Source organism: Octopus sinensis, linkage group LG4 (assembly GCF_006345805.1).
Source record: "Octopus sinensis linkage group LG4, ASM634580v1, whole genome shotgun sequence".
Taxonomy (NCBI): domain Eukaryota; kingdom Metazoa; phylum Mollusca; class Cephalopoda; order Octopoda; family Octopodidae; genus Octopus; species Octopus sinensis.
In genome coordinates, this window is record NC_043000.1 from 123,783,060 (window position 1) to 123,796,227 (window position 13,168).

Genomic DNA, 13,168 nt, shown 5'->3' on the forward strand with positions numbered 1-13,168 from the left:
CATTTGTTGCAATAGAGCTTGTGATAAGAATTAATAAATATTAACCCTTTAATTCATTTGTTATATATATATTTATTTCTCATTATGTATATGTCTACCTACCTACTTCTTTAACAGTGTGTGTGTGTGTGTGTGTGTGTGTGTGTGGTGTGTGTGGTGTGTGGTGTGTGTGTGTGTGTGTGGTGGTGTGTGTGTGTGGTGTGTATATATATATATTATATATATATAGATAATATATATATATATACTTATACATATATATATATATATATATATATATATATATATATAATATATATATATATATTATATATATATATATATATACACCCATTCTAGATAGATAGATAGATAGATAGATAGATAGATAGATAGATAGATAGATAGATAAAGATGGACAGATAGTTAGAGTGATAGATATATGTATGTGTGTAAATATACACTTACACACACAGAATTAGAAAAATAGATTTTTATGTGTGTGTGTGTGTGTGTGTGTGTGTGTGTACACGCACACACATATGTGTTCATATTTATTATTTTCTGCTATTTCTTGTAATAGTTATTTTCTATTTATACTTGTGCGTGTGTTTGCAAATGGTTGTGTGTGTGTGTGTCTGTACGTGTGTGTTTGTGCATGTATGTTTGTGTTGTGCATGTGTGTGTGTGCGTGTATGTGTGCGCATCTGTGTTCTATCAAATAAAAACAGGATAGTATCTTAGAAATTCCAAATACGGTGTGATGATCAGCAAGATCGATCCGATATGTCCAAAGAAAAGAGCAAAGAAGTCATTTCTCAATGGTTAATGAATGCACATAATTTGAATTGAAGTCCATGCTAAATGACATCTTCTCCTTCTTCTTCTTTTTTTTCTTCTTCCTCCTCTCCTCCTCCACCTGATCTTTCATTTTTTGCCATTTTCTGTTTTCCTGTCTTCTGTCTTTAGTTTATTATCTCAAATGTATCAGTATTCTAACAAGTCCCCATGTAATATATTTGGCAACATTTCCATTCCATTCTGTGTTCTCCCATCCAATTTACATGAGCCAAGCCAACTGCAAAACACATAGAAATAGCATGGAGGTAATGTGGACAATAGTAGAACACAAGTGCGATGGACAAGTCTTTTATTTCTGGGGACAGCTCAGCTCATCGCTGCCATCAGTACATTCTCTTGTGCCGTCACATCTCCAAGACAATGGCACGCACTCTGCTATTTGGCTACATTGGAACTGGTGTGAAAGGCAACTTCCTGGAATGCATAAAAGAAAAGAAGTGTTTCAGTTATATGACATTTTTTATATTACCGGATGGACATTTGGGGACAGAAAGGGTTGTAAATATTATTTAGTTTAATGTTATCAGAACTTAGAAACTTCAAGAGAACGTGAATTCAAAAATCAATTTTTTAATGGTTGAACTCAAAGCAGATAAAGCTACAAATAATCCTTTCTACTATAAGCACAAGGCCTGAAATTTGGTGGGAGGGGTCAGTTGATTAGATCAACTCCAGTATGCAACTGGTACTTAGTTTATCGACCCCAAAAGGATGAAAGGCAAAATCAACCTCAGTGGAATTTGAACTCAGAATGTAAAGACAGATGAAATACTGCTAAGCATTTCGCCTGGCATGCTAACAATTCTGCCAGCTCAACACCTTGATAAAACTACAAATAATGTGTAAATTTTGGGTTAAAAAGACCCCTTGGATAGAAAAATTCTATTATTTATAGTTCCATCTACTTTGAATTGAAACATTAAAACAAAAAAAAAGATATTATTTGGTTTATACTTTTAATGGAAGATGTTGGAAGAGAAGGAAAAAGATGTGAAGTAAAGAAAAAAGACTGTAAAGGAAGAAAATACAGACAAACAACAACAAAAAGAAAACAACAAGAAAATGAAGGCATAGGAGTGGCTGTGTGGTAAGTAGCTTGCTTACCAACCACATGGTTCCCGTTTCATTCCCACTGCATGGCACCTTGAGCAAGTGTCTTCTACTATAGCCGCAGGCTGACCAAAGCCTTGTGAGTGGATTTGGTAGACAGAAAATGAAAAGAAGCCTGTCGTATATATGTGTATATATATATATATATATATATATATATATAATATATATATATATATGTGTGTGTGTGTGTGTGTGGTGTGTGTGTATATATATATATATATATAATATATATATATATATATATATATATATATATATATATATATATATATATATATATATATATAATATATATATATATACATACATACATACATATTTGGAATAATCATTAATTTCACCAAGTAGATTACATGCCGAAATCTACTTGGTGAAATTAATGATTATTCCAAATTAATTAATTTCACCCTATATTATTACTGATAACCATAATTCATCCCAGTAAATGACCGCAACATCTTGTCTTGGCTACACGCTGGTGGGAAGGGGTTGGTGACACAAACTTTCATTCACATTTCGAATTTGGTGATACTGGTAACGGTTTTAGCTCGCTCTGATACTGAGTTGAGATGATGCCTTCTAGTATCTCGAAATTTAATATACAATTATTCATAATTGTAGTGTCCTACGCTGATGAGAAAAAAAGTTGGGTAAGTCATAATTATCTAATTCTTATGATTTCCTAAAACTTAATTTCGAAACGTACGTCCGTAGGTGACTTAAAATTGTATGATAGATTGCCGTCATTTCCTTCTCTCTTGCCTGTCTGTGTTTACCTTTCAAGTGCTGCGGTTTTACTGAGATCTCCCTTTTAGTAGAAAGAATAGCTATAACTCTTTGACTGCTATTTCTAAATTCGGTGTGTGGTGAAGCAAATCGTTGCTAAACCCTTAATTACTTAATATATATATATATATATATATATATATATATATATATATATATATTATATATATATATATATATATATATAGGTATGTATGTATGTGTGTGTATGTGTTTGTGTGTATGTGTTTGTCACCACCACCACCACCCATGATGTTGGTGTGTTTACGTCCCCGTTACTTAGCAGTTCGGCAAAAGAGACCAATAGAATAAGTACTAGGCTTACAAAGAATAAGCCCTGGGGTCGATTTGCTCAACTAAAGGCGGTGCTCCAGCATGGCCACAGTCAAATGACTGAAACAAGTAAAAGAGTAAAGAGTAAAGAGTATGAAGGCAATCAAAGAAAGAAAGAATACAAGAAACATTAAAGAATCTTTCATCTTTTACTTGTTTCAGTCACTGAACTGTGGCCAGGCTGGGGCACCACCAGTACTTATTTTTAAATCTGATACATGTTCTATTGGTTTCTTTTGCTGTACTGCTAAGTTACAGGGACAGTTATCAAGTAATAGTGGTGGGGGGAGGACAAGCTCAAACACAAAGACACGCGCACACACACACACACACATATTGGAAGAGTTACCAGCACCATGATGATTCATGTTGAGTATCAAAATGCTGATATCATGACTGATGCTCAATGCTCTGTGAACACTGAAAAGACTGTAAGACATGACAGGGACAGTTGCAATGGACAGCAGTAAGGGGCACATGAGGCATTCTGGCGGCATTTGCACACCAGAATTCATCCTTACATCTTTGAACAGGAACTTAGACTCAATTCAGACAGCCATGTGAAGCTACTGAAGACTTGTCAATCCCTTGTCGGAGAGGATTGCTACTGGAATACTCTATGAGTAACAGCAGAATTCAACTCCTTGCCATACCTCCAGAAAGAGTCAGAAGCTGTTATCAGAGAATTTCTAACTTAATTGGCCCCAGTTTCTGGCCTCTTAATTCCCTTGATTGTAATCCCATTGATTACTATGTGAGGGGCATGGTTGAGACCATTGATTCTGTGATTTTGTGATGTTAAGAAACATTTTCTCTTACCATTTCCTAGAAGGGAGAATGAAGTGTATATACAACCCATTTCATCAATGCCATTTTGGCAATCCGATTGTTTATCACATTTCCATTCCACTGGAATACATGTTTTGTTGTCACATCGAAATTGGTTCTCATTGCAAAGTGACCCTATAACAAACACAAAAAACGGGAAACATCAATTAAATTAGTAAATGAGATCTAATTATAATGAAGTGTTGGAGGATTAAGGAAGCCAAGTCTACTTCTTGTTTTCTTTTCAAAACTGTGTTTTCTTTCTACTTTTTCTATTTCTGTGAATGTGGTGGGAATTATATTGGCTAAACTGGCATGTCATTTAGAAAACAGATGACAGTTCACAGACAACAAATATGTGATCCAAGCATTGTAGTAATTTATTTAGATATGATGTAATACTTTGGAATATATTATAATGTATTTGAAACAAATTTGATTGCAATAATCTCTTTTTCAAAACTATATTTTGAAGTGATCTGATTATAATAATATACTTTGGAATTAATTAACAGCAATATAAAAGGAACAGCACATTTTCTTTTTATTATTTTTAAACACACATGCACATGCATGCACACACACGCACACACACACACACACACACACACACATACACATACACATACAGAATAGTATAGAAGCAAAGATTTCTCAGATGTTACGTAATTTCATTCTAAGATCTACAGCTGGTTAAAATTACAAATAACATCATTCATTCAGTTACTTAATATATAAAAATACATAATTGATTTAAATGTGATGAGTGAACCATTTCATCAGGAAATAAACGTGTGTGATGAGTGACTTGCATTTGTATTTCATATGTTGATATATGGATTGTTTGTAGTAACTCTTTTGATAACAACCCTCCTGAGATTACCTCTGGTTCTCTGATACAAACTTCCAGCTCTAAAGGGATCTAAATTAAAAGCTTCCATCAAAATTGTATATTAAGTTGTGTTCCAAACACCAGTTTGTTAATAACAAAGTTATATTAGTAAATTCTTCTTTGTTTTCAATAATTAATTTAAATAAAGGCTGTGTATTTCAACAGAAATATAATAGCAAAAGTCCTAATGTGTATCATACATGTATAACGTGAGTTGTGTGAACAATTGATGTTATGGAGGCTGATATTTAATATATGGAAGTATGTTGTGTGGATTGTTTTGTATTATAATGAGATTATTTATCGTGGGTAAGTTTTATGTTATTTTATTGCATAGTCATTATATAAGATGCGTGTGGTGTGCAAAGAATCTACTGTTTCAGTTGTGCATGTTCAAAGTTGTGAGACCTAGAATGAATTTTATAGTTTACTTTGTCATCATCACCATCATCATCATCGTCATCATCATCATTTAACATGTGTATGTATGTATGTATGTATGTATGTATGTATGTATGTATGCATGCATGTATGTATGTATGTATATGATGGACTCTCCCACCAAAGATGAGGAATGACCATTCAGCTTTTGCCGAATGACCTGCACAAATGATTTGTTTATAATGACCAAATGCTTGCGCCACACATTAGCTCATTCTCTCCATCAAATTGACGTTGACTGAACAGGAGAATTGTGTGCCATGTATCAGGTGCCAAAGGGATCACAGAGCAACATGAAATGAAGTGTTTTGCTCAAGATCACAATGCACCACCTGGTCTAGGAATCGCAATCACAGTCACTGGATCATAAATGCAACACCCCAGTCACTAAGCTATGCAGAGTTTTCATTAGGATAATACAAACAGATTGGTATGCACTCTGAGTCCTCGAACTGGTATGCCACTAAAATTCCAGTTTCAACTGCGGTTTAACATGCAGTTTCACAACTGTGTTTTTAAAGTGGCTAGAAGTGGCTTCCCCTTGAGCCAATATTTATAGATTAAAACAGAAATGAAGTGGCAAACAGTTTGGCAAGACTTGACAAAGACATTTAATTTAGTTATATGATAAAAAGATATACATAGTCTCTAACAGCTGTTTCTAAAATAACCCAGCTGTTGGAATACTGGAATATTCTAGAAACAGTTAGAGATTACATACACTATTTTATAATTTATACATCTAAATTAAATGTCATGGTCAAATCTTTCCAAACCATTTGCATCTTCATTTCTGTTTTAATCTATAGATTTAAAGATAGGTAGACAGACAGGTAGGCAGGCGGATAGACAGACAGACAAATAAATGTAGAGATACATATGCATGTATATTCGTATGCACATATATATAGACACACACACACACGCACATACATAGATACAGACAGACTCAAACACACATATATACATGATGGCACGTCTATATATATTTGTGTGTGTGTCTGTCTGTCTGTCTTCTGTCTATCACTCTCTGCTGTCTTTCTTTCTCGCCTTATCATTACATAGCTTGCTGCAATTTTGTCTTATTTAGCTTCAAAAGATGACAATTTCATGGGCAACAACAACAGTATAGACAATATCAATGATGATGATGATGATGATGAGATGATGATGACAGGGTCAATGCCAACAGCAAAGACAGCAGCAACAACGGAAGCAGTTGCAATGACATGATGACAGTTGCAATGATGGTGGTGGTGGTGGTGGTGGTGTTTTGGTGGTGGTGGTTTTGGTGGTGGTGGTGGTGGTGATGTTTTATGATACTTGGTCTTCTCCTTTCTTTCTTTCTTTCTACCTTTTCTTTTTTCCTTCATTGATCAGCCACTGTACGCGAAGACCTGTCTAGACAATTAAATTATCTAAACATGATCCTCTCTCGTCAAATCAGAAACATGCTTATTACATTGTCAGAGAAGTTGTCATTTAACTTTTCTTCAGAGACTGGGAATGTTAATTTATTTTGCTTTAGTTTTAATCAAAGAATCCATTATCTCTTTTACACTGGTACTTTTCTTACAGGCCCTGAAAGGAGGAAAGGAGTAGTCGACCCTGACAGGGTTTGAACTCAGAATGTAAATGTGGAAGAAATGCTGCTAAGCATTTTTCTCAGTACGGTAGTGATTCTGTCACTTCTCTGCCTTCAAGATGCCAAGAATATTGGTTTCTTACACCATACATATAAGAACATTATGGCATAAAAAATATTTTTAAAAAAAAAAAGTAGAAATATTTTTACTTTTATTTTTGCTTTTTTAAATTATTTATTCATTTTTTATCTACAGTTACCCTTTACTTAATTATGTGTATATATATATATATATATATATAATAAAAATAGTAATAATAATAATAATAATAATAATAATAATAATAAGAAGAAGAAGAAGAAGAAAGAAAAAACACACACAGAAGAAAAAACACACAACGAAAAGGCCCCCTGGATTGACAGAATATCTACAGAACTGGACCCCTTAGAAGAGCAAAAGTGGGAGGGTGTCAAGGTAGAAGATATAAGATCTGCTCTCAGGAGGTCAAGCAAATGGAAGTCTCCAGGAAAGGATAAAATTCCTAACTTCTGGCTGAATGCCTTCCCAGAGAGCCATGAACTGCTAACAGAACTATACAATGATGTTCTGCAACACCCTAGTAGGATGCCTCCTTGGCTAGTTAATGGGTTAACATTCCTGCTTCCAAAAAGTGAAGAAACAAATGAACCAAAAAACTATAGACCCATAACCTGCTTAACAACTATGTACAAAACTCTAACATCTGTCCTGACGGAATATACCTATAGTTTTTTAACAGACAGCAGCATATTCCCTAATGAACAGAAAGGATGTAAACGTGGATCCTACGGCTGTAAAGACCAACTACTCATCAATAAGATGATCTTAGAAGATTGTCACAAACGACACAAAAACTTATCAATAGCCTGGATAGACTATAAAAAGGCTTTTGATAGCCTACCACATAGCTGGATTAGGAAATGCCTTGAAATGTATAAGATAGCACCAACTCTGCGAAACTTCTTGACTGTAAGTATGAGATCATGGAGAACCACACTAACTCTGAACAGTGACAGTGAATCCCTAAATGCTGGTGATGTAAAAATTTCGTGTGGCATTTTCCAGGGTGACTCACTGTCACCACTCCTCTTTTGTTTATCCTTAATACCTCTCTCAAAGTTGCTCAATGACGCGCAGTACGGGTATAAAATGTTTGATAAAAATATAATCATCTCGTTTACATGGATGATTTAAAGCTTTTTGCAAAAAATGATCAACAACTCAAGGGCTTACTAGCGATAGTCAAACAATTCAGTGACGACATCAGAATGCAATTCGGCCTCGATAAATGTGCAAAGGCTACCTTTATCAAAGGAAAAATGACAGAAACATCTAACGTTAACCTTGACCAACAGAATGTCATAAAAGAACTAGACCCAGCGGAGAGCTACAAGTACCTAGGGGTAATTGAAGGGAACGGAATAAGGCATTCAGAGATGAAGGAAAGGATCAGGAGAGAATGCTATCGAAGAGTGAGAGCAATACTCAAGACAGAGCTGAATGCAAGAAACAGGATCGAAGCAATCAATGCATTAGCTATACCAGTCGTGACTTACAGTTTCAATATTGTTAACTGGTCAATTACTGAAATATGTCAGCTCGACAGAAAAATAAGGAAACTGTTGACAATGCATAGAATGCACCACCCTAAGGCAGATACAGAACGACTCTATCTGCCAAGAAAAGAGGGAGGCCGTGGTCTTTTGCAACTGGCAATAACAATGAAGATTGCTACAATTGGCCTAGACACCTACCTGAAAAACTCTGAGGACTGGATGTTAAAACTTGTCTCAAAACATGAAAACAAGAAAGCATCATACTCAGTAACAAAACAGGCAAAGGAATATCTAAGTGAATTCCGAATACAACCAATTTCGGAATTAGAGATAGACATACAAGAAACAAGCACAGAAAAAGCTAGGCGCATGAAAACCCGTGCCAAAACTGCGGCCTTAGATATTCTGAATAATAAATGGCAAGAAAAACCTCTCTACGGCAAATACCCAAAGAGAGCGAATAATGCAGATATCGACAAAGCCCTGACCCATCAATGGCTAATGGCCTCTGGCTTAAAATCTGAAACAGAGGGGTTTATCATAGCAGCTCAAGATCAATGCCTACCAACAAGAAACTACCAGGCCAACATATTAAAGATCAGAAGCAGTCCAACGTGTCGTGTATGCAAGCAACAAAATGAAACCATTGACATGTGGTCTCCAAGTGCAGTCTTCTAGCGCCTACAGAATATCTCAACAGGCACGATAGAGCTGCACAATATATTCACTGGGTAATCTGTAAAAACCTGGAGTTGCCCCATGAGAAAAACTGGTGGGAACACAAACCACCCCCAGTGCTTGAAAATGACCACATCTCACTCCTCTGGAACTTCACCATTCAAACTGACAGGAAGATAGATGCAAATAGGCCAGACATCATATTGAAAGACTTCAAACAAAGAACATGCCTCCTCATTGATATGACTGTCCCAATCGATATAAACGTATCTGTCAGGACCTACCAAAAACTGAGCAAATATAAAGATCTTGAAATAGAAATCAGCAAAATGTGGAAGCTGAAGACTAAAACAATACCTGTTGTCATAGGTGCCCTGGGAATGATAGCAAAAGGGGCTGATAGCTACCTAACTCAGATACCAGGAAACCCAAAAATGGCAGAAGTTCAAAAGATAGTGCTCATGGGAACTGCTCATATCCTACGCAAAATACTCTCTATGTAACCTCAAGGTTTAAAACAACCATAATTTTCGGTTTAAAAAAAAAAAAAAAAAAAAAAAAACTTTTTTTTTTTAGACATTCATTAGTACAACATCCCCACTCCCCAAATATATGGCACACTAGGCATAACAACAACATGAACTTCCAACCCTGTTGTCTCTTGAGGTCTCTGGGTGAGACTTGGAGCCAACTTGTACAAATATAAAGCAAAAGTCAAACATAGAATAATAATAATAATAATAATTTATGCCCTGATGCTGTACCAGGCAGTGGCCCTCGTGGCTTCTGATCTTAACTGATTGGAAGTGTTATCATGTACATTGTTTTGTCTTGGTATAAAAGATGGGCTACAGCAAATATTCTGCTCAATACCACAGATTTGCTTGTCAGTTGTTTGACCATAACCAGTTGAGCACGTCCCTTAATGGCTGACGATATGTGCATCTCTGACCACAAGCAGAAGTAGTGGGGAAGCATCATAGCCATGTGTTGAGAGGGATTCTTTGGGGTTTGAATAATTGACCTCCGGAAACATGGGTGTTTCGTTCAACATCCTTAAACAACCCTTATTCAGGGACCTTTTGAGCAGGATGGGTTACTCGACCAGAAGAAAATTCTAACTGGGCTTCACCGGCAAGGTCATGTGCTGTTTATCTTGATATGAGATCACCATGTCGCGCACATATGGTTGTGATGCATGTGCCTAGTGTACCCTTATCAGACGGGTAGTCATGATGGGTATACTGGGCTTCGTATATTTTACCCCAGTGTCACTTTGATGGCATGCTCTGCTCTCTCACTCAATAATAATAATAATAATAATAATAATGATAATAATAATAATAATAATAATAATAATAATAAATAATAATAATAATAATAATAATAATGATGATAATAATAATAATATGAGGGAATATTATTCCAAATTTACAGGGAAAAATTCAATTTAGAAATACTAAATCAAATTTCACAAAATATGATATATATATATAATATATATAAATTAGAAAAAAACACATTTTATCAATTCAATAATGAAGAAATTAAATTATACCATTTAGAAAAATTATATCTTATAGAAAGATTAAATATAAGATAAAACATATACCAATGATTAAGTAATGTGCAAAATAATAAATAAAACAATTTGATCAATGGAACAACCTGCTCATGAAATTAATGTGCAAGTGGCTAAGCACACCACCAAATATATACATCATCATCATCATCATCATCATCATCAAACGGACGCTAAACGATGATGATGATGATGCTGATGACGATGTATATATTTGGTGGTGTGCTTAGCCACTTGCACATTAATTTCATGAGCAGGTTGTTCCATTGATCAAATTGACTGGAGCACTCATTGCCATAACCGACAGAGAGACAGGCATGTGTATATATGTATATATATATATATATATATATATATATATATATATATATTATATATATATATATATATATATATATATAAATGGATGAATGAATCATCCTTTGTTTACAGTTAACATGGAAAATTCAATAAACAGTTACCAGGGTAGCAAAATTCACCAAGTAACAAGGGTGTAGTGACCTATTCAAAGGTAGAAACTCCGGGTTAATGTGCAGCAATTTGTGTAGTATAAGTAAATAAATGGAGTTGAACGAAGATTCTATTCTATATATATATACAGATAAGTTTCTTTATTGGCCACACAGGGCAGCACACAGATGGGACAAGTTACAAGGTAGAGCTTTTCTTTTGGAGGAGCAAAAAAAAAAAAAAAGGTGGCGTAGGTTTTCGATCAAAAGGGATCGTAAAAGGGAAAAAAGAACTAGATAGATAGATAGATAGATAGATAGATAGATAGATGATAGATAGATAGATAGATAGATAGATAGATAGATAGATAGACAGACAGACAGATAGATAGATAGATAGATATAGATAGACAGACTGATAGATAGATAGATAGATAGATAGATAGATAGATAGATAGATAGATAGATAGATAGATAGATAGATAGATAGATAGATAGATAGATAGATGCAGAGAGAGAGAGAGATTCATGCATATAAGTATATTACTATATATTATATACTACAAATATGTTATATATTATATATATATATTATGTGTGTGTATGTACATATGTATACGTGTGCATGTGTGTGTGTATGTACATATGTATATGTGTGTGTGTTGAACCATTAATCCCTACACATCTTTTTCACTTCTTTTCCCTCCTTAACCTTCACTTTATTTATAGTTCTACTTATCTGTTCATTATATTTGTCTTGTTAACCTTTAAACAATCTGATTAGAGTTCTATCCCTAATTAAATATTACAAAAAAAATTCCTTTCATAATAATTTTTGTAACAAATGTAAACATGCCTGCTTTTAATGAGGCTTTCCTCATTAAATTACATAATATGACACAAGAGAGTGAGTCTTTCTTCACTTGTTGAATAAGACATCAAGTGAAATTTGAAATGTATGGATGGATGGATGGATGGATGGGTGGATGGGTGGGTGAGTGAGTGATTGGGTGGATGGTTGGTTGCAAGGATGTGAGTATATGTTTTGTATGCATATCATCATCATCACCATTTAACATCCATTTTCTATACTGGCATGGGTTGGACAGTTCGACAAGGGCTTGCCTACTGAAGTGCTGCCCAAGTTCCATGTCTTTTTAAGCATGGTTTCTAAGGTTTGATAACTTTCTTAACATATGGAAGCATTCACACATGTATGTATTCATGTGTGTATATATGTATTTATGTATGCTTAGATATATATATATATATATATATATATATATATATATCAGTTTGTTGCCAGGCAAAAATGAGTGGTACCTATTATTCAAAGGACCAACTTTGTTCCATTCTTTGTCACACTGAATCTCTGAGAACTACGTTAAGGATATACATGCCTGTGGTGTGCTTAGCCACTTGTACATTAATTTAATGAGCAGATTGTTCCATTGATCAAATCAACTGGAACACTCACTGCCATAACCGACAGAGAGACAGGCATGTATATATATACATGCCCCTCTGGCACCTGTGCAGGTGGCACAGGTGTATATATATATATATATATATATATAATATATATATATATACACACACACACATATATATATATATATATACATATATATATATATATATATATAATATATATATATATATATATACACCTGTGCAGGTGGCACGTAAAAAGCACCCACTACACTCGCGGAGTGGTTGGCGTTAGGAAGGGCATCCAGCTGTAGAAACACTGCCAGATCAGACTGGAGCCTGGAGCAGCCCCTGGCTCCCCAAACCCCGGTCGAACCGTCCAACCCGTGCTAGCGCGGAAAATGGACGTTAAACGATGATGATGATGATGATACATACATACATATGCATATACACATACATGCATATACATATACATACATACATACATATATATATATATATATAATATATATATATATATATATATATATATATATATATATATACATATACATATATACATCTGGCACCTGTGTCGGTGGCACATAAAAACACCATCCGAAGACCCGGCA

The 13,168-nt window shown here is 34.7% G+C and overlaps 1 protein-coding gene across 1 annotated transcript in view; it reads right to left on the minus strand.

The window, feature by feature from the left end:
* Positions 1-630: 630 nt before the first annotated feature.
* LOC115210576 overlaps positions 631-13,168 on the minus strand; it is a 164,068-nt gene continuing 151,530 nt past the window's right edge. Inside the window, exons 18-19 of the mRNA XM_036502420.1 lie at positions 3,892-4,035; positions 631-1,254 (exon numbers count right to left, since the gene is read on the minus strand). Coding sequence (XP_036358313.1) covers positions 1,130-1,254; positions 3,892-4,035 — 269 coding nt within the window. The 3' untranslated portion in view covers positions 631-1,129. The remainder of the gene's footprint in view (positions 1,255-3,891; positions 4,036-13,168) is intronic.